General features: G+C 36.8%; 1 protein-coding gene across 2 annotated transcripts in view; it reads left to right on the top strand.

Annotated features, from left to right (window-relative positions):
• The window catches only part of LOC120782734 (leucine-rich repeat-containing protein 15), a 151,023-nt gene extending 128,414 nt beyond the window's left edge, over nucleotides 1-22,609 (top strand). For both annotated transcript variants that reach the window (XM_040115167.1, XM_040115166.1), the window contains one exon: nucleotides 20,007-22,609. In XM_040115167.1, coding sequence (XP_039971101.1) covers nucleotides 20,071-21,381 — 1,311 coding nt within the window. In that variant the 5' untranslated portion in view covers nucleotides 20,007-20,070 and the 3' untranslated portion in view covers nucleotides 21,382-22,609. The remainder of the gene's footprint in view (nucleotides 1-20,006) is intronic.
• Nucleotides 22,610-24,273: the final 1,664 nt, after the last annotated feature.

Genomic DNA, 24,273 nt, shown 5'->3' with positions numbered 1-24,273 from the left:
TGCTCCATTCTTCGCACTATATCTCTCTTTCATTATTTGTTCATGCCTTTCACTGTGTCGTGGCATTGCTTTGAGATCCGCACGCACACACTCACATACATCCATATATAGAGCAATAAAATGGTACAGCATGCATGTATGTATATATGTTGGTTTGTACCGTTATTTTCCATACAACATTTGCATGCGGGCGTATTTGCACGCTTCTATATTTGCACACACACACATACAAACACACAAATATATTCCTACATATGTGTTTGCATGCATGTTAGCTTGCCCCAGTGTCGGCTTGGGCGCCAGCAATCAGTGCACACACAGCTCCCACGCTCGCATTGTCCGGAAAGTAGGACAACGAATCGTTTTATTTCAACATCATGGATTTTATATGCGCGCACTGCCGGCTTTATGCCTCACAACTCGTTTCTTCTTGGCGCGCGTAAAAGAACAAGCCATACATCAATGCATTCAGCAAACCCACAGCCAGCCAGACAGTCAGACAGTCGAGTTTCTTTGTACATAATCTCTTAACTGAATTTCAATTTCATAACGGCAATGATTTTCGTACTCTCTGTCTGTGTGTGTGTTTGTGTGCTTGTCAATGCTTCGCTTTGCTGCTGGCACCGACAATGTCGGCAATTGATGTTTGTTGCTGCCAACTACCAGCAAATGCTTACTGAAAATGGGTTAAAGTGTGGCGACTAAGTCGAAGGAAAAGTTCAAGCGCTGCCAGAGGCTGTTGCCTTTCACCTCCTCTCCCTCATGAATCAGCAGTCAGTGGTGCGCACATTTGGTAAGTGTTGATAGATGTTAGCCAAAATGGTTAAAGGAAAATTGTGCAGCATTACGAGTTATGTTGGCAAAAGAGAGACTTCTGATTTGATTGCATGATGGAAAAGGTGATAAAGAAATTTTCAAATTACATTGCATGTAATTGAGAAAAAGGAAATTAAAACAATGTATGTTCTGGTAAAATATTTGTATTAACTTAAATATTTGCAAAAAATATACTTTAGCTTGAAAAAATAAAAACAAAATTTAGCAAACTTCTCAATAGCAACTAAGAGAATTATTGCTTAACATTACTTGCTGAATGACAAAGCTGACTAGAAACCCAATTATTGTAACCAACAAGCAAAATGACTAATTAAATTAATTAAAGGTATGCCACAGCTACAAGGAGTGTTTATTAACTTTTTGAGTTACTCTTTTGGTAAAATACAGATGGGACTTAACTAAATCTGTAGCTCTGGCTGCCATCCGATGCTTTATAATTTTTAAAACAGATGGCAACCCTTTACAAAAAATATATCCATTCATATTTACTTTGTATATTCTTGTTTTATTTATTTTATTTTGATACCCACTTAATTTTATGTATATATGTATACATATAACATCTGGCAACGCTCCCCAAAATATATGCGACAAACATTTATTATAAACTTGTATTATACTCATACTAGAATATTCGTTGAATTTAAATTGGTGAAAAAGGTGGCAACGCTTCACAAAAGTATTTCCGACAAACAACCATATTTTATAAGCTGGTTTTATAGTTATTTTATTCTTCTTATTATATCTTGATACCGTTATAATATTGCATTGAATTTATTGGTCAATTTATGGATTTATGTTTTTTTAATAGGTGGCAACCTTTCATAAAAATATATCCGTTCATATTTTCTTTGTATATTGTTGTTTTATTTATTATATTTTGTCACTCATATAATATAGTAATTTCAAACATGTGGCAACGCTCCTCAAAAATATATTAAAAAAAAAATTTATAAACTAGTATTTTATTCATACTAGAATTCGTTGATATTAAATTTTTGAAACAGGTGGCAACGCTTAACAAAAAATAGATATTCGTTTATATCTTGTTTGTATATTGTTGTTTTATTTATTTTATTTTGTCACCCATATAGTACAGTAATTTCTAACATGTGGCAACGCTGCTCAAAAATATGCATATTTTATAATGAATATAATACTATACGAGAATATTTGAAAATTCGATGAATTTAAATTTTTGAAACAGATGGCAACGCTTTAACAAATATATGTGACAAACGTACTTTGTAAGCTAGTTTTATATAAATGCTGGATTACTTAAACTATTAATTAATTAAATTAAAAAAATAAATAGTTTGAGAGAACTATAAACCTACTTCAAATTCATTTTTTCATAGAGTATAGTTGGTGTGCGTTTCATTTTGTTAAATTAAAATTACTCGACATGTGGCAGCACTTTTGAAAAAAATGTTGAATTGTAAATTTACTTTAACACACCTTTAACCATTTAAACTCGCACAAAAAATCTTCTATCTATCTGCATCGTATCTATCTGCTAATTAAGACCAATTGCTTGTTCGTTTCGTCACTCGCTAATATTAGTCAAACTACAGAGTAATTTTTTGCAATATAAATTTTTCCTACGTTAGCTTTCAAACGTCTATGTATTGAATTTATTTGGCAATTTATGGATTTAATTTTTTTAAAACAGGTGGCAGCGCGCTACAAAAATATGAAAAATGTGAATTTTTTTTGTATGATTTTAGTACTACATATATATAAATATATATATTTTATTTACTTTATTTAATTTTGGCAACCTTATAATACAGTATTTTCACATATGTATGTGGCAACGCTTTAAAAAAATATATAAGACAAATATACTTTATAAGCTAGTTTTATGTTCAGCCTGGAATACATCAAATTTTAAACATTTTAATTAAATAAAAAAAGGTGGCAACCCTCCTCTACAATATTTTAAGCTATACGCCTTCTACAACCTCTTTAGTTTGATATAACTAGGCTAGTCCTTTTAATTCAGTTAACATGGTAAATTAAAGTAGTTAAAAATGCTCACCAGGTGGCAACACTTTTGGTAAAAAAAGTTTAATTGCAAATTTACTTCAACACAACTTTCGCTGTTCAAACTCGCCCAAAAATAACACGTACATACATATGTTTTAATTTAGTTCAATTGCTCGTTTGTTTCGCCACTCGCTAATTTTAGTTGAACCACGTGCAACTGTCAGTACTTCTTTGCAATATAAATTTTTCCTCTGTTAGCTTTCGAGCATCTATGGTTGTTTTATTATCAGGAAAAACTAATTTGCAACCTCTTTCATGCAGCAGCTCTTTGCTGCGCTACCAAAGCTGCGCACGCAACAACAACCAGCGACAAGAAAGTGACAAACAAAGGCAGCTTTTCCACTTTTCCATTAGAACTTTGTCAAAGGTGCATAATAGACATGGCAGAAGCACACACGCACACAGGCGCAGTTTGACACAACAACAGTACAACAACAACTTGGCAGCGAATTTCTCAATTTAAATTGCAAAGCTGCTGCATTGCTGCTCTTGCCATTGCTGTTGTTGTTCTTGTTTTTGTTACCACTTGACAATCTCCTTGCGGCATGACAGCAGTTGTAGTTGTTATTGTCTTTAGGTTGTTGTTAGGCCATTGTGACACTACAAATTGCGGGCATTGTTTGTTTGTTGCGTCTCTCTTTCATATTTATTTTGTTTGTTCTTGTTATTGTTATTGTTTCGTCACTTGCATTTGCCTCTTGACTTCAGTTGACTTGTTTGTGAATATAAAAGTAAAATATGCAGATACCTTCAAGTATCGTGCCAGCATCGTGCTGTTGTATCAGCGTCTCTTTGCTGAAGGACTGCGAAGCATGTTCAATTCACAATAATTTTCTGTACGAAAGAGAACTGAGCTGATAAATTCTAGTCCGTGAACTGGTATAACTTGTCCAGATGGGGTTCGTTGTATCTAATCTCGGTATTTATTAATCCAAAAGGTGTTTCCACTCTCATCGTTTGCCTCTCTATCTATCTCTAGATCACTAGAATTTAATTTCTCTCGCAAAATTGCTATTTTGTTCTATTTCGAAACTAGTTATATTTCTCATATTTAAAACCAATTTCAAACGATTGAACGACTGTTGCTTTCTGCTACATTGTCGTGTTAACACACTAGAACCGTAGCACTGAGGCGTGAGTTTCCCTGCAGGTTGTATATTCGAAATAGACATGAACATATGCAAAACTTATTCTTTATTCCTTCTGTGGTAATTGTTGTTAATTTAATGGAGCTCTTTGTTTCTAAGCTATATTTTTTTGCAACTGATACGACTTAATTTGCGATTCAAACATTTTATTGAACAAATATATATATACAAGTACATGTGGAAAAATATTGAAGAAATGTCTCTCAGTCAAATATAAAATATGTTTCTTCTACCAATAATATGCTTTGAATTCAATAAAACTTTTGAAAGTGGCCTATCGAACAAGCAACTGGTATAAATCGCGTAGATTGGCATAATTAACCAGTGAGAGAACAGAAAGGTTCATTTAAAAAGATTTAAACCTTTTTTAATTTTTTAATGCAGCGAATCGAACAGCCAAGTGGCATAGATTGGCATAATTAATCAGTGAAAGTATAAGTTATTCCAACTTAAGGAGCTACCCATATAAACTCTGCTTTTGAATTTTGAATTGGAAAATCTTGTTGATTTTTGACCTGCTTTGACGTGGTTTTTTCAGATTCAGCTCACCGTTACCACGATATTGAGCTTATTGATCGTCTGTTTTCAAGTCGTAAGAATAGATCCAACCCTCATCGCCAGTAATAATACGTTTCATGACATCCTGGTAGTCATAAAGCATTATTTCACAGACGTTAACGCGACGCTGTTCTTCGAAAAACTTGAGTGATTTTGGAACCCAACGTGCTTTCACATTTCTTAGGCATCAATGATCATTCAAAATGGTTTTCGCTGTTCCTTCCGATATTCTACAATGCCAGTAAGATCTCTGACTGTTAATCGTCGGTTCTCAAGCACCATTTCCTTTATTTTATTGCGTGAAAACATGAAAACGTCTGCTAACCGAAGTGTTCTCTCAGTAAATCCAATTCTTGATGCGATGTGTGGGAAGTGGCGCTCTCTGGTTCAAACCAAATGTCCTCAAGATCACGAGCTTCAATTATTTTCATTACGAGATAACGGTCGCCATTGACGGTTACATTCTCAGCGGAATCATTTTTGGAGAAATATGAACTGATGATTCCAACGGCCCATAACCTCACCAAACCGTTGTTTTTTTCTTGATGAAATGACAGCTTTTGAATGTCTTCAGGTTGCTGTTTGTCCCAAATGTGCCAATTTTGCTTATCTATATACCCACGGAGCCAGAAATGGGCCTCATCGCTGAACAAAATTAGATTCGAAAACGTCAGATCTTCTTGGAACTTTCCAAGATCCTTTAGAGCAAAGCGATATCGCTGGGAAGGTCGAGCGGCTTCAATTCTTACAGAATCTGTATTTTGTACGATTTCAATTTAAGATCTCGTCGTAAAATGCGCCAAGTCGTTCCATACGTCAGACCGAGTTGCTGCGAACGGCGTCGAATCCACTCTCAACGGTCTTCGTGTACACTCTCTGCTACGGCTGCTATATTTTCTTCACTGTGTGCTGGATGTGGTCTATACGCTCGAATATTATTCTATAATGTCTGCCTGCTGGGTCTTAAGGTGAGTGATGGTATTGCGAATAGTAAGCTCATTAGGCCGATTATGTTGACCATAAGTTGAGTGAAGTGCGCGAAACACATTCTTACAGACCATGAATTTTTATAATAAAGTTAAACAATTTTTAAACGTTGTTCAGGCGTAAGTCTTTTCATGATGAAATACAAACAACACTGAGTAAAAATAACATGGCAGCTTGACACGACTCACACGTGATCTGTCAAAGAAGGCTATTGAAAAAAGTGACTCTACTTGTATCACCCGATATGATCAATTTCACTATTTCGTTACTTTAAAATAAGCAATTGTACAAGGAATGCTAGGTCTTCTGAGTTCGATAGATCGACAAGAGTTAGATCTATTTTTCGAAAATTATTTAGTAGATTTTCTCTTGTATAATTTATCATTTTTCACCAACTTGTCTTTTTGAGTGTAAAAAGCGATCTATTTTGATAAACATAGTTTTTGATACTTTGTATACCGACATATATTTAAGGCGCCTTTTTTATTGACTTTATTGTTAGACCTGACCAAACTGGCACGATATGGACGATATCGCATTGTTGCTGAACCAGAACCTATTCCAAGACCTGCTTAAAGAAATATAACACCAACTACAACTTTTAGTTTTTAGTTATCTCCTCTTCTCTCTCTCTCCCTCCCGCATTCTCTCTGAGGCGTTCGCCCACATTTATAACGAGATTTTGCTTTGTGCTTTTGCATAAATTCTTTTGTTTGCGTGCATCTTTGGTGGATTAAAACTTGCTCGAGTGCTTGTGGCATTCTGGTGCTGCGGCATTTGCATCAATTGTATCTTTGGCAATTTTGTTGTTTTTAGTAATTTTTGTTGTTGTTATTAGTGGTGTAGTGATTCTGTTACATATGCACATTCCAGGGAAACACCATTGTTTTGGGATTGTTAAGAATTTGTTGGCCAAACTACTAAGCAGACAATACACAAGAACACATGGACACACACACATACATCGACAGGCACACAGCTATACAATTCTAAGCATGCTTCTGCCGCATTCACTTTCCACACTCGTTGGCATTCTTTCACCAACACAATGCCTTTTGAATGCGAAGGTGACTGCAGGCATGCAGCAAAGGCATATTGCAGTCGCGCCAACAGCAACACCAAAAGCAACTCACAACTGAGAGGGGAAGTGGAAAAAGAAGAAGATTAAATGCAAGAAAACACTGTGTTATTGCTTGCAATGACAGCTGCTACCGCTGCCACCGAAAACAGCTAACTTGCCATGTTCTTGCGTGGTGGCAACAGCTTTTGCATCAGCCTTTGCATATGACGGAAAAAGGAATGATAGAAATTGAGACATGAAAGATACAAGAGAAATATGTTCATAGGGAAAAAAGGATGCCTGGCGAAAGCAATCAGACTGCGTGGAGCAATAAAAGAATACCAAAAGTAGAACGTGGCCTGAAGGCAAAAAATCTTGAGCAATATGCAAAGTACCGTTTCTACAACAAACGCACACTCTCACAAATTGGCGTCAAAGCACTTCTGCCCTCACGTTGCATTACATGCTTTAGCCAGCTAGCAAAGCATTCGAAGTATTCAAATAAAACGCAAATCAATGCAGTCCATAACGGCGTTGCCAGCTTGTTATATTTTTTTTTTATAAAAGTCATGGTATTTTTTAAAAACAAGTTTTTGTTGTTTTTATCACTTCACATCAAAATTTAGCCAGATCAATGAAAAAATCAAATATCTTCTTATTTATAAAGCTACTTCCGACGAACGTTTGAATACTGAAATACTGAATATTCTCTTGGTGAAACAACAATTTCCTTTAGTTTAAATGGGACCGTTTTTTGGCGTTTTCGTCCTACAAACTTTCTAATAACGCTATGCAATAATCACCGTTGATGATCCTTCCTTTTTCGATGTAAATAGTCAATAAAAATTATTCCCTGGGTATCCTAAAATACAGACGCCATAACCTTGCCAGCCGACTGTTGTGATTTTCCAAGCTTTGGAGCGGGTTCATCGTGTGCAGTCCACTCGTATGACTATCGACTGGACTTCGGAGTGAAATGATGGAGCCACGCGTCATCCATTGTCACATATCGACGCAAAAACTTGTGTTTATTACGCTTGAACAACTCCAAACACTGCTCCGAAGCATCAACTCGCCGGTGCTTTTGGTGAAAAGTGAGCTCGCGTGGCATCCACTTTCCACAGAGCGTTCTCATGCCTAAATATTTGTGAATGATATTATGTACACATTCAGTTGATATCTTGAAAGTATCTGCTACTTCACTTTACTGCCACTTAAAATTATTTTGTGGACTTTTTTGATGTTTTCGTCGGCAACAACCTCATTTGGTCATCCACTTCATTCTGATTTCACCACGTCTAATCTGAGCATACCAATGATTGATTTTCCTGAAGCAGGCACCCGTTACTTGTCATAAAGTCAAGTTTTTGCTTCAACTGTATTTTTACTCTTCAAAAAGCATTATTTTATCAAATCACGAAATTCCTTTATAACCATATTTTACAAAAACAAAAGTTGCTTCACTCAAAAGGATATACATAATTCACAGCTGTAAATTTATTCAGTCGCCTTTTGAATGTTAGATCTAACTGAAAATCTTATGAAATTCTAATAGCGTCATCGATATGTTAGGCCAGGAACTTTTCAATTGACCTGTACCATCAAATTCAGATCATTCAAAAAAATTCTAGCGGAGTTAATGTCCTAAATACCAAAGGCCGCAATTTAAATGATCCATTAAAGATGTTGAAAGTCTCTGCTGTCTTCTTAATATTTATTTTTTCAAATCTAAATTTTTTTAAAGCTGAGAATATTCCAGGCATTTCTTTCTAATAAAAAACTAGCATTAAAACAAATATTTCTCTTCACGAATAAGATAAACTTTCGAAATTGCGAAAATACTTGGCTAATTAAATTTCCGAATTATTTGGGTATCCCTGCTATCGTCAAAACCTCTTTTATACGACTATTGTGAAATCTAAAAATATATATTTAAAAACAAAAAAGTGGCACCGCTGTCCAAAAACTCTGTCTGTCGCTTCAGTCAGCCAATTCTTGCATTCCTTACGACTTTTCTTTTTACTGTTGTTGTGGTTTTATAAATTGCATTGCGTTTTCAATTTCTTACACTCGGAGGCTGGCTGGCTGTAGGTGGGTGGCTACGCAGATCTTAGTTTCACGTATACCAAATTCCGCCTGAAGATTCATGCTCACCCAAATTGCTTGTAATGCAACCGAAATTGCAAAATGGCGCAGGTGTACGAGTACCGATTGCAAAGTAGCACTACAAATCAACGGTAAAAGTGGATCAAAAATGGTTTTCATCTAATATAATTTTTTAGCCGCACACAACCTCTTGAATATAAATCTGAAATTATTTGTTTTTTTTTTTTAATTCTCGTTCCCCGATATAAATAATTATTTTATTGAAAAAACTTCGCCGCCTTAATTTTTATTAAACTCCATTCGTTAGTACTTCTTAATCCACCCACGAAAAACTCAAGGCAAGACGTGATTAAATAAGCAAATTTGTTGGGATTTATTTTAACCGCAAGCACATGAAGAAAAAGCGAAGAAAGCGAAGCAAAACAACTTGGCATAAAACAAGTTAAGCAGGAAAAAGTGCGGCAACAACCTAATCGAAAAACTTTGGCCAATAATTTGAAAGATGTTTGCTTCTTGCACAAAACCGCACAGCGTTGAGAGCCGAGAACAGTTACGGTCCGTTGCGCCACGCTTTTTTTCACTGCAGCAAACATATTTACATACAAAAATACATACGTACAAACATAATGCACAGAGAAGAACACAACAAGAAGTCGCATTTATAACGGTAGGTGGAACGTAATGACAATATAGAGCAACATCAAGGGGAGGTCACCAAACGACCTCATTTGCCATATTTTGCGCACAAATGGCCAAAGTTTGTACCGTTATTTTGTCGCGTTGATTTTGAAAATTTCATGAACGTTATACTGAGAGAACGACATGAAGGTTAAGGCAATGAGATAAATGATAGAAAATGCAGAAATAGAGATAGAAAAGACAGAGCTTTCATTATCTTACGGCTTTCACGCCTTTCACTGAGCTTTATTTAGATTGTTGTTTCTTACTTACGATGATAATACTCTATAAGACAGGATATAGATGGAAGCGTACTAAGTTATCTATACTAATAATTTAAAGAGGAAAGATGTGATTGCATGTTTGTCGGACTTAAAGAGAAAACGAAACTACTGGACATATTTGAAAAAAAAAAAAAAAAATCACCAATAATGTAACTCAAGATTTAAAAAAAGGACCCGCATTCATTGTTGGATAATATTCGACCGAATAGAACACGTTCAGCACGCTGTAAAGAAAATAAAGCAGCCGTAGCTGAGAGTATACACGAAGACCGTGGAGAGTCGATTCGACGCCGTTCGCAGCAACTCGGATTGACGTATTTTACGCCGAGATCTTTAATTGAAAGCGTAGAAAATACAGCTTGTGCAAGAACTGAAAGCGGTCGACCTTTCCAAGCGACATCGCTCTACGTGCTCTTAAAAAGTTCCACGAATATACGACGTTTTCAAACCGAATTTTGTTCAGCGATGAGGCCCATTTCTTGCTCAAGGGCATGCAAACAATCAAAGTTGTCTCATTTCTGACAAAGAGCAACCTGAAAAGGTTCAAGAGCTGCCATTTCATACAGAAAAAAAAACGGTTTGGTGTGTTTTGGTATTTTGTGGACCCGTGGAATAATCAATCTATGTTTCTCCAAAAATGAAGCCGTGGAGAACGTAATCGTCAATGATGACCGTTATCGTGCCATGATAACTGACTATTTGATGCCTAAAATTGAAGCTCGTGATCTCACAAGACGGCGCCATTCATTCAAAGAACAATTCAGTGAACAGATAATTTCGCCTTGCCTAGCTGATCGATTGTCCACCAAGATCATGTGATACCACACCGTTAGACTTTTTCTTGTGGTAATATGTAAAGTCTAAAGTCTATGCTGATAATTCCGCTTGGATTCGGGTTTTGGAGCAAAAGATGACGATTGTCATTCGACAGTTACCAGTCGAACGAGTCATCGAAAATTGCACTCAACGGATAAACTATCTGAGACGTAGCCGCGGTCAACATTTGAAAGAGATAATCTTAAAAAAATAGATGCCAAAGAAAGTTCTTTCGAATGATAAAAAACATTGCAAACTTAGTATACCTTGTCCAGGGCATAAAAAGTCACGTGGTGAGCGCGACCCACTCTGCTGCAACATAATATGTGATGTTGTGGGCGTCATTGGGCCACGGAGAGTCGATGTCTTGAAATAAGGTGCAGCGCAGCTCACTCGCCCATTTGGTTCCCTACAAAACGGTCGTGTGCGGAAATTAATATAAATAATAATTAGATATATTCGATGTTAACATCTCCTCGTCAATAGGAGGTCCTCTTAACCCAAGAGGATTGCCAAATGTCGTGATCTGCTAGATCATTTATACAAAGTTTTTTTTTTATAGTAGCAGGAAGCATCGAAAGCCGGATTGCGGAACTTTAATCAGCTAAACTTAACCTACTCGCAACTCATAGATCTCCCACGGAACCACCGGAAGTATCATCTATCATACGGACTGACTAACGCCTAATACAGTTTTGTCATAATTTGAGCAGATGATCGGAATTAGTCTGTGGATCCACCACACTTTGTGATGCATTTTGTTCTTTCCTCTTTTTTATGCCTACAGTCGACTCTGATAGCTGGTCCGATCGCGGGAAATCGTCTCCCTGGATGTCAATGGGTAAATAGTGTATTATTTGATCTATTTGGTATCAAAAGCAGATAATATTTTCTTCTGCGAATGAGTACAAACTTCGCTCATTTAGAGGAGGAGATTCTGTTTATAGGACATACGGAATTTTGTTCGACCCAATGGCAAATCATTGTTTCAATGCTCAGCCGCAGTTTCTATGCAACTTAAGCTAACTGTTAATTTTGAGCTATTTTCGTTTGATTCTTTTTCTTTGTTTGTGGCAAAACTAATTGCATCTCTGACTAATAATTCTAAACTTTCCTGAGGTTCGATGAATTTTTAAAAACTTTAATAAGAAAATTAACATTTGAAGCAGCAAATAATTAATGCAATGAAATTATTTTCACTTAACTTTTTTATCCTTGAAGAACACACATTTTTTGTTAGCGTTAACTTTTTAATTTAATTTCCGATCAATTAGGTATTGTGCATTCAGAGCTATGCTTTTGCATTTCAAACTAAGGATGTCAAACACAATTGAGAAACCAATACATATGTACATATTCGCGCATACTGACAGACAACAACAATTGTTGGAAAAATGCAAAGTTTTTAACTTAATTTCAACTAAAAGACGAAAAAAGCGCTTCCCCTTCGCGCTTCTGCAGTCATCATTTACAGCGCTCAACTTTTCAGCAGACTATTAAATTTTACTCGGTATTTTTCGGCGAATTTTTACTATACCGTTATTAGAGACGTTGTTAACGCTACCGTTTTTGTCTCTTTGACTTTTATTTTGTTGTATGCTTTTGCATATTTTACTTGCAGCACTCGATGGGCCAGTGAAAATTTATGTGCATTTCAATTTTGCAGAAATTTGTGAAAATCGACACTGTCTCTTCCCAAGGTCTCGCAGTTAACCTCACTTTCTATGTATATTTAGATATATGTATGTATATGTAGTTTGCATGTGAATATCAAATTTTAGTTTTTCACTTACATTTTTGACCGCAACCGCCAGCCGCCGACCGCCAACCGCAAAGGCTGGCGCGCACAACTTCGGCGCAGCAGCTGTAGTGCCCTTTAGTGCAGTGAGCCGAAATGACTCCATTGTGCCGCGTGGTCGCCGAATGGTCATAGTGGGCGCAACAGTTAAGAGGGGTTGTCTCGCAGCGCGTAAACAATCCGTTTTGAAATAGTTTTTTTTTTCTCTCATCTGAGTTAGTTAACTAGAACTTAAGCGCGCACGAGCCGTCAAGAGTTGCCAACTTTAAGCCAAACAAAAACCGAACAGTTTATTTTGTAGCGTTCATCTCTATTAGTGTTGTGTATTGTGTTAATATTGTAGAAGCAATAACAATAGCGCCGCACTTTCAGCGCTGTTGGAGCAGAAAGAGTGCCGAGAAGAGAGGGGGGACACTTAAGTTGTAGTAGAACATAAAAATAACTTGAGATTATTTACTTCAATTTAAGGGGAGTTTTCTCAAGAGACGGAAGAATTTTTTTGCCACGAGTATACGAGGGGTATTGGTACTATAGAGAGAATAAAGATTACGAATTTTCATGTGAAGTCGAAAATAGTTCTGTTATGTGAATGCGAGGAACATTCGATGACAACAAAAGCAGGGATTTATAGACAGGGCTATTTGTATAGGTTCTGACTACACATCCTGTAAGGAATCGGTGCCCACTTGCGAAACTGAACAGTTTAACTTCCATGACTCGAATTCATATGACTCGAAGTGCTCCATAAATCGAGAACTCCTGAATTGGCAATAATAGGAAAATTTCATACAAATTTTCTTCCATAACTCGATGTCTCTCTAACTCGAAGTTTTTTTGTGATTTATTGTGATTTGAGTTAGGAAAGTTGAATTGTATTTTGGTTTCCTCTGAAAGTTCATTAAAATTTTGTGAGAGGAATTTTTAGCTCTCGTGCTATCTGGTGTACGCAAAAATTATTTCATTCATTAAGCTGTTTACGATATGTTTAAACACTATTCTAAACTCCTCCAACATTTAGTTTCAACTTAAATTTTTGGGACCAACAGCTGTACAGTGTTTTTCCGGAAAGCCGAATTAAAATAAAATTAAATAGACTACTTCTGCGTCGCTGCAGCGCCGCTAAGTATTGAAGGCGTCACGGAAAGCATTCTCCGGAATAGCCTTTAGAGCCGTGGTGCATGCTGCTTGGATCCCCTCTGTTGTCTCAAAATGCTTGCCTTTCATCAGCCTTTTCCGTTAAGAAAACAAAAAAAAGTTCGAGGGACCACATCTTTGCTGTAGGGTGCCTACGAAAGCGTTGGGATGCCGGACTTAGTTAGGTAGCTGTTCACAAGAAAGTCCGTGTGAGGCGGGCGATTGTCGTGGTGCAACTTTCAATTGGCTGCGATATCTTATCGGACCCGACTGAACCTTCGTATGAGTCTCTTGAGACTTCCATGACAAACTTGGCGTTGACGGTTTGTCCAGGAGGAACAAATTCATGGTGGACGATGCCTTTGATGTCAAAAAAGACAAAGAGCATCGTTTTCACTTTGGATTTACTCGTTCTTCACTTTTTTGGGCGAGGAGACGTCGGCCTGTGCGACTCGGAAGATTGCCTCTTTGTCTCGGGATCATACTCAAAGATCCATGACTCGTCACCTGGGATTACGTTATTAAAAAATTGGGGGTCACTTTCACACATGTTCAAATTTTCTTGGCACACTTCCACTGGCCGCAAATTCTGGGCAGAATTTAATCGCGTAGCTCTGCTCTAACGAACACTGCATTTTCGGCTTGCACCACTCACAAAAACACCTCGCGTGAAATTGTTCGTCCTGACTTTCCAGGTGCTCGGAGACAACTGACCGCTCGTTCCTTAGCTAGGAACGCCCTCTACCGAATCCAGTCGGTGCGCGCACGCTCCGAAGTATAGTCGCGGCGGAAGAAAATCAGTCCTATTACTTTCCGAACAAACTCTGTATTCCGTGGCTAGAGCCGTTACACCCTAGATAAACACTTACAGAATATTATATAGGCGTAATTTGCCACTTTAAGTGATTCTGCAAACCGATCGACCCCCACAGCATTTGCCAGCAACACGAGCTCCATTCATGCGCCTCGCCTGCTAACTATTAATTTGCGACATTAAAAACCAACTGCAAACTTTAAAAGCGATTACAATGCAATTGTTACAAAGTTTCCACATTTTTATTGTATTTCCAGTTGCAGGCAACGTTTTTGTGCCGCCGCCATAAATGGCTGCATGCAACTGCAACTAAGTTTATGATCAACTTAAAAACGCAATTTCGAATTCAGTTCGCACAGCCGGCATGCGATTTATGTTTTATAAATTTTCGTATGTTTGTATGAATATACATACATATAAATGTATGAATATATGTATGTATGTGTGAACATATGTGTGTATGCGTGCATACGCTTGGTGGTAACTTAGAGCAAGGCATAACTGTATATTTATACGATATCTAGTATTTAAAGTTAATAAAGTTTTTGGTTGGCATAGGCCACGAGCGTTTAAGTTGTGCCCACGCACACACACATACATGCATACATATAGTGTACAGCCATAAATTTGTAATGAAAACATGTTTACTCAAAGTGTTTACAAGTTTTCAGTGTTTTAGTAGCATCGCCCGTCATTTGTTATTGCTTTAGATGGGCCAAAATTTAAGCCACTTATTATGGCCACCGGAATTACAAAACTTTTAATATTCATAAAATTAACTTCGTAGTCTAAATTACCGGAAACACAATCATATTTATGATTGTCATAATAACTACATAAAGTTTTAAATTTTCATAATAAAATTTGAATTATGTGAACTCACAGTCGTGCCTTGGAATTGGGGTAGTTTGTGCCTTTTTGCGCTTATTAATATATTATCAAATACAAAACTGCGCTAGTGAATTACGAAGTTGTCATTAGACCACTATTGAATTATGACGTAATGATCATACTATGCGCAACGCCATCATCCAACTTGAGACCCAACATTCATTATTCGATAATATTCGAACGAATAGACTACATGCTTCCAGCACGCAGTGAAGAAAATATAGCGGCCGTAGCTGAGAATTTAAACGAAGACCGTGGAGAGTCGATTCGCCGCCGTTCGCAGCAATTCGGACTGACGTATGGGACGACTTAACGTATCTTAAGTCGAGATCTCAAAATGAAAGCGTACAAAGTACAGTTTGTGTAAGAACTAAATCCGCTCGAGCTTCCCAAGCACCATCGCTTCGCTGTATGGACTCTTGAAAAGTTCCAAGAAGATCCGATGTCTCCAACCCAAAATTTGTTCAGCGATGAGGCCCATTTCTGGTTCAATGGGTATGTAAACAAACAAAATTATCGTATTTAGGGCGAATGACAACTTGAAGAGTTTCAAGAGCTGCCAAATTGTCCAGAAACAACAACAGTTTTGTGTGATTTGTGGAATCATCGGTCCATATTTCTTGAAAACCTATTTCTTGAGAACCTAACCGTCAATGGCGACGGTTATCGCGCCATAATAACTGACTATTTGATGTCTGAATTTAAAACTCGTGATTTCGGCGACATTTGGTTTCAACAAAACGGCGCCACTTCCCACACATCGCATCAATCAATGGATTTATTGAAAGAACACTTCGATGAACAGATAATTTCATGTTTTGAGCCGGTTGATTGGCCACCAAGATCGTGTGATATCACACCGTTAGACTTTTTCCTGTGGGAATATGTAAAGTCTAAAATCTATGCGGACAATCTCGCTTTGATTCAAGCCTTGAAGCAAAACATTTCTCGTGTCATTCGCTAGTTACCAGGCAAAATGCTCGAACGAGTCATCGAAAATTGGACTCAACGGTTGGACCATCAAAGACGTAGCCGTGGGAAACATTTGAAAGAGATAATTTTCAAAAAATAAATACCAAAGAATGTTCTTTCAAATGATAATAAACATTATCCATTAAATTTGAAGTTTCTGCGTTTTTTCTTTAAAAAGTTGGAGAACATCGAATTGGAACACCTTTTATATAATTACAGAACATGCCTGCAGAGTAATAATAATCGGATCTAATCATTTGTCTCCGAGTGATCACTCAAGCAAACTTGAAAAATGTAGTTTTGAGAAAAACATAATTAAAAATATATTGATGGATCGGATTGAACTGAGCGGTTTCACTTTAGAAGGCGGTAACTCAAAAACTATTGGAGATGTCGATTTAAAATTTTAGTAAATTATTTTTATAGGCACAACCAACCGAAACATGGAAAAACACGATCTTATTTTAACTTCAAACTGAGTGTGACCCTTAAATTAAAGTATTAATCATTATTGAAGTATTTTCGTCAATAATTTTATTAAAATCATAAATTTCAAAAGTCTTAGCTTATACAAATTTTAGTATACCGTATAATCTTCATAATTTGGCTGCGTAAATACTTAAGAGATTCTGGAGCGTGTTGCGTAACACTTGTTGTTCACAACCACTTTAATATTTGCCAGCATATTTAGGTGCCCTACAACTCGAAACTTACTACAAGCTCACGTGTGTATGTTGCATATATGTATGCATGTGTGAACTAAGCAAACTTTCAAACCCTTTCCCATAGGTATGTATGCAAGTAGTGTAAACAACTTTTAGCTGTTGTGCACATAGTACATATATCTTCGTAAGCACATAATAAATACACAGTTGACCTATGAACTTACCCCAAGCACCGCGTTGCAGACTTTTGTGGCTCATATGCGTTTTCCAGTGAAACAAAAACAACTTTTGCACTTCAATTGCCAACAGAAAAATAAGTGTACATAGTATACATATTTTTGTATATATACATATGTATATTTGCATGCAGTTGCTCACATTAGTGAGTGGGATAGTGGTTTGTAGTGCTAGCCAATTCATAGGACTATACCATAAAGAAGCCCAGTAGGTATAAAAAACTCAAAGTCATTTTATACAGACTCTTGTGTGATTTTTTGATTATAATATTGGAATTCATTATGCAATGAGTAAATAAATACTTCTTGGACCTGTTCATTCATTACAATATTTTGACTTAGGATGTATATAATCAAATGCGAAATACAACCCAAAAAACGCATAGAGTTTGTATGCCCTGATGAACTGCGTTACGAACCCATTTGGACATGTACGTCTCTATCTAGTCTCTGAGTTTCTGAGATATCGATCCTGCACACGTCAGTATCTCTATACTAATGTGACGTTTTCCGAGCATATTTCAACCTGAATCTCAACCGCAACTTAGCGATAGTCAAACAGCACTAAAGGCGATCTCATCTCAGCGTATGAGATAAAATCGCTTTTAGTGGAGATGTGTATAGGAAGGCTGAACCGTCTCTCAGTGTGCAACGGGATACATCTAATTTGGCTGCCGGGGCATAATGGGGTAGCCGGAAATGTGCTGGCCGACGAACTAGCCCGCTCTGCGGCAGCGTCCAGGATGATGGGGCCAGTACCATGCATTGCAGTGGGGTCACACAATTTTAAGGAGTTGTTGAGAGGGTTCAACCTCATAAGGTTTATGAAAATGATCAACCTCTCCCGTGACAAATTCCACCTCCTTGTCGCGCTCTATACAGGGCACTGCAGGCTCAAGAAGCGCTTCTCCAACATACATACATAGCTGAGACAACTATAACATATACCAATTACACAAACTGGCCGGTCGAATTCAAAAGAAAGATCTTGTTATACCATTTTACAGCATTAAAAATGCTCCTCTGAAGGGTATTAAAGCTACGGTGCAGCCTTAGTTAATGCTTTTTCTTGTTTTGAATGATGTTACAAATAAAATTTCCTGCCGGGCAGCTACAATTTGTAGGTGAAATTGGTTCCAAAGTCGTTCAACCAATTTAAGCCAGCATTCATTCATTTGAGACCAACTAGTATATATGCGCATATATATGTACATATAGTACTTGTAAAGTACATATGTCAATACACATAAAATGTTGACGTACCGAAATGAAGCTCCATAATCATAAATCTCCAAGCTTTTGCTCATAAATTTTTGAGTTGCAGAATATGCTCTGTATGGCAAAGAAATTGAAGCACAGCGAAGAAGAACAATTGGGCACAACATACAGCCATTTACCATAGATGAAGTGACAGCGGCACAAGCAACAAATATTGGTTAGCATTGAAAGTCGAAGTCGAGCCTCAACCTTTTTTGATCAACTTTACCCTCAACTTGATTGGTTGCGCCAGTTGCATGCATGCAGCAGCATATATAGAGGCCTCTTGATAATGCTATATGAATGGATCTTGATATTGTGCATGAACAGGACAAAGTGTGCATGTAGTGGTTGCAATTTGCGTGAAAACTTGTTTCAAGTACCACAACTACCCAGATTATTGAGGCCAATAACGCACTGTTCAAACAAGGGTGGAGAATAATCTAGTGTAAGCGCTAATAATGGGTTAAACAAAATATCTGAGAATTCTGACGAAAATACGATATTTTCAATTTTTTCGAAGTTATAATTTCACGATTTTTCTTAGGAAAAATTATTTAAATTTCTAATAAGTGTAGTCGAAAAAGTTTTTTCGTATTTATAATCAAACTTCAACTTTTTGTTTTAGAACTTTAATGAACAAAAAATCGACCACTTTTTGCCATTTTTCCGCTAGAGACATTATTCCATCAGTGTAAAACTTTTCTGGTTTCTCGGTTGAAAACTGCGACAAGTAATTTTCACAGACTTCTCTTGAATCTAACTTTACTCCATTAAGGGAGTTCTGCATTAACCGAAACAAATGGTCTATTGAGCTATATGGTGGATACATCAAAACTTCATAGCCAAGTTCTCCCAGTTTTTGCTGAGTCCTCAAAGATGTGTGTGGTCTAGCGTTGTCCTGATGGAAGACGAAGCCCTTTCTGTTGATCAATTCTGCCCGTTTTTTCGATTGCTAGCTTCAATCTCATCAGTTGTTGACAGTGAAATGTAGAATCAATCAGCATAACCTTTCGAAGCGTCAATCCTTTTTCGCACATTATTGTCGTATTTGATCCATTTTTCGTCATCATAAATATTTCACAGACAATTCATATGGTGTCCAAACATCGAGCTTCTTTTTGTACCCAACCTTTTTTAAATGATTCAAAACCGTTAAATTCCTTAGCGATGTCATGGCTGCTTATGTGACGGTCCTGGCCAATATTTTCCATAATTTCATCGACTTTTTCAACGATAAGGTCGATTAGGGCGCGGTGCATCTTTCACATCGAAATTTAAAGAACGGAAACGGGTGGAACATTGCGCTACACGAACTGATACAACATCGTCTCCCTAAACTTCACAAATTTCATTGTTGGCTTACGTGGCATTCTTCCCTTTTTTATGCAAAAATTTCAAAATATAGCGAGTTTCTTCATTATTTTCACTCAATTTTGAACATGTGCACTTTTTTTTTAACCAGAATTTAATTTTTTTGGTAAAGTGAAGCCTAAAATCTCACCTTTTCAACACTATATATTATGACACAATGTGATTGATAGCACTGGAGATATACGAAAAGACTTTTTCGACATCCCAATATTTCTGCTATTTAGTCTATTAGGACTTTCGTTTAAATTTAAAAAAAATTTTAATTATTCACATAATAAAATTGCTTGATAAAATGTCTGCATATCAATTAAATTGAAATATTTTTCTTACTTACCATTGCAGCATCTACAAGTACCACCTAACTTTCTCCCAGCTGCGAAACCCACCCACCATAAACCGCATAAGAATGAGTACTTCCGCTAGCATAAAGTCACAGCTGCTGCTTTACGCGCTGCTCACCATCACCTGCTTATGCGTCACGGCACAGTTACCCGCGACAGGCTCTTCAAATTGTGGACCCAATTTTCCACCGGCCTGCCTTTGTGGACGCGAGCTGTACGAGGGCAGCATCAGTTACATTGTAAACTGCACGAATACGGGCATCCATAACACCAGTGTGCTCGAGTTCATGCCGGACGAGGTGGAAATTTTAATTTTCACCGGTAATATTGTGCCCGAACTGCCATGGAATGTATTTGGCTCGATTAATGACTACAAAAATCTGAAGATTGTCGATATGAGCAACAATCACATACGTGAAATACGTGGCAAATCCTATCATCATGTGCAAAATGTGGAGCGTTTAATATTAAATCACAACAACTTGAGCATTTCACGCGAGGATGACGAGGTCAATCACCATCATCCACGCGTGTTTTCGAATTTCCTAAACTTGCAAAGTCTACACCTGACCGACGCGTTCGCTGACAATAGTTCGCCACAGCTTAGTGAAGATTTACATGATATTTTCGTGAACAGTCAGCTGAACAAGTTGCAGAAATTACATTTGGAGCAAAACGAAATCACACACTTCAAGGATCGCAATGTCTTCTGTGATCTGCCGAGTCTGCGCGATTTACACCTGGGCGACAATCTACTCAAAGATATCAATTTTGAGGTGCGTTGCTTGAAAAATTTGCGCTTTCTCGATTTGGAACGCAACAAATTCGAATATGTGAAGACACACGACATGATGCTACTCAACGAACTGGAGACGCGCAGCGATCGCACCACCAATCTCATTGTCGACTTCAATCTCAATCCATTCCTTTGTGACTGCAAAATCAGCTCCTTTCACACCTGGATACTGTCGACAAATGTAACGGTACGCAATAAGAATACGCTAATGTGTTATCACAATGATGTGGAGCCACTACCGATCATGGAGTTGAATATGGACGGCTGTGCGGCAGCGGTAGCGGCTGCAGCCATGATGTTCAACACCGCTACAGATGCGCACTATGGCGGCAACGGCATAGAACAGAGCATAGGCGCAGAGAGCACGGCAGCCGGACGGCCGCACATGAATCAGCACACAGTGACACTAATCTTCCTGCTGATTGTTTTGAGCATGATTTTGTTGGGGCTGGTGGTGGCGCTGGTGTATGTGAGTCGTGAGCGCATTAAGTACATGATAACACCGGTGTTCGATAATGTTGCCAAGAAGGTGCAATACACATCGATCAAAGACGAGGATTGTCCGGAAGTGTATGTTTAAGGCGCGCAAACCGCTGCATAAAAATCGAAAAACAAAAAACACAAACGAGCGTTAAAAGCAACGAAAGGCCATAACTGACAGTCAACAATGACAAGCGACTAGCATGACAGTTTGGGAGCTGGTGTGGTGATTGGGAAAAATATGAAAACCACCAATTAGTAGATAACACAGTTCGATTGCCGCTGTCGGGCAGTTTAAACAGCGATAACGTGGATTTTTTTTACTAATATAAAATTGAATTTGTGCCATTTAAAGACAAGAAATCAAACAAAAAGACGCAATGAGTATAGTTGCAGAAATTATAATATATACATATATACAAACATGCACACGTATGTTAAGGGCAGCTGGCGCAAGAAATAGCGTTAGATAGAAATGTTATTTGAAATATGTATGTGTGGAGTAGCAGTGTCACAGGAATTGCTGAAAGCCAACGTCTAACAAATATGTATATGTAGATATATATACACGCACATACAAACATAGACATTAGTTTATAACCAAACTACATACACATACATACAAACATAGTAGGTATTTAATATTTTCACAGCAGAACATGAACATATCACAGCAGCATTTGTAAACAGCAAAACTTATATAATTAAAGATGAAAAAATTAAATTAAAATGAACAATAAGCTCAATAGAAAGAAAATACTACAATTTATTATAAGTACTTTACTAATTTCAAGCATGTATTGGTGTATTTAAGTTTTTAAGCTAAGTGAAGTGGTGACCTATGTGCAATTCTAAAAGAGATCTTTGGCATTTTGTCATTTGAAAATATTTTTATTAAAAAAAAAATAATGAAAAAAACACTACAACAAAAGCATGTGGCTATTTTTAATTAAAACTAATAATTTAATGATTAAATTTCATATAAATGCATATAAACGCTGAAAAATGAAAAAAAACGCGAAACGGATACGTAATTTATACTACACTACATTGGCTGTCAAACTGCAGAAATTTTACAATTTCATTGAATTTTCGCACACATGCATGCTTATAACAGTGCCACAGACAGTTAGCCCTGCTTCCGACATAATCTATTAACTATAACGATAACTATTTTTATTATTTTCAATGAGAAGAAGATTTTTTTTCGCGCCAAATCGCAAACGTTTCAAGGGTTATATGGGTTTCCTGGGGTAAAAAACAGCCTTTTTTCAACAATGTTTTTCTCATATAGAAAATGAAATATTTTATTAGAACTTTTTATTGTTACAAACATACACTATTAGCAAAGAAATTCTGAAATTTTGGGAAAAAAGTATTTTAAACTCGGCCATTGCGACGCCATTTCTGGTGAACCCTCGGGAAAAAGATGCGCCCGTTTTGGCAAGATAACTCCTTACAGGATGATCTAAAGTGCAAAAATACGTGTTTTAGCTTAAAGCTTAACTTAGAACATGGACGAAGGAAAAAAACTGAAAATAAAATTTTTGGCAGACATTTTTCCGAAAATAATGAAATTTCATTTTGATTGTCGTGGCATTTTTTTCCATTAGTTGCAATCGAATACAAATCATTCGTCCAAGTCTTTAAGAATTGTATCTTAAAGACCTGTGTAAAATTTCATGAAAATCGGTTGAGTAGTTCACAAGAAATCTTGTCAACCGACTTCAACAACACAGTTGGAAGAAAAACGCGTTTAAAGATGGCGCACTTAGTCTAGCTAGCCTCGAGCGCACAAGTTCTCAAGGCTGTATCTCCGAAACTATTACTGGGATCAACTTGAAAATTTAGAACAATGTTTTAGAGGTATTGTAGAATTTATTAATATAATAAAAAATCAGATTTTTTGAAATCCGTAAACCCATGTAACCCCTTAACTTCTATCACATTGACACATTAACTTTGGTAACACCGGTCAACACGATATTTGGGGCTGACTTCAGCATGTTTAATTTAATTTTCTTATGAAACAAAAATAAGGAAAAAAATAAGCAAACAATTTTTGTTTGATTAAGTGGTTATATACAGTTAGAAGGCCGAAAAAGCGAATTTTGCAGAATATTTTCCGAGAAAATTTTTAAACTTATACATATCGTCGCCTGAAATGCAAAATAACGTATGATCAAAACATTCGAAATTAAGTGTCTTATTGATTACGATTCACTGCTTCTAATTACATACATAATATTACATATGACCAACATTGGCAGGTTCTGCGCTCAGATATAAACCAGTTTTAACTAATATAAATATCTTTTTTTCACTCGTGCTGAATTTTATTTCGTGTTTCATTCATGCCACTGTAAATTTCCGAAAATGTTGTTACGTTATTTTGCATTTTAGGTGACGATATGTACATATATCCAAAAATTTGTGCACATCTTCAAACTGTATTTTAAGACTTAGTATTACTAAAAATATTTATTTGGAAAAGAACTACAGCTGAATTCCGGTAGCGACTCTCAAAAAAGACGTTTTGCGGTGACCATTATATCTCTGAACTGGATTCTCTGAAATTAAAGGACCAAATAGATTTCGTTAGAGTAATGTTAAATCTAATTTAAGGAATAAGCAAAATAAATTTCTGTTTACAAAATCATGGTTTCTCAAAAAACAAAAAATCGATTTTTTATCAAAATTTCGGCCTTAAATTGTTTATAAATATATTTATCGGTGAGAAAAATCTAAATCCTCGTTTAATTATTAAACATTATATTTAAAAAGCTCGTGTTAAAATTTGAGATTTATCGGTTTAGCCGTTTTCGAGTAATGTTGTTTACCGACTTTGAAAACAACATTTTGGGAAAAACGCGTTTAAACTTTAGCTTTGTACTTCCAAGCACTCTGAAACGCCTTTGCAAATTTGCGTGTAACTTCGAAAATATTCGTCGGTTTGATATGAAATTTTCTGTGTGTATTCTTTAATATATGT

This window comes from Bactrocera tryoni, chromosome 1, assembly GCF_016617805.1.
Source record: "Bactrocera tryoni isolate S06 chromosome 1, CSIRO_BtryS06_freeze2, whole genome shotgun sequence".
Lineage (NCBI taxonomy): Eukaryota > Metazoa > Arthropoda > Insecta > Diptera > Tephritidae > Bactrocera > Bactrocera tryoni.
Note: the sequence above shows the minus strand (reverse complement) of the source record. Positions and strands in the feature narration are given on the sequence as shown.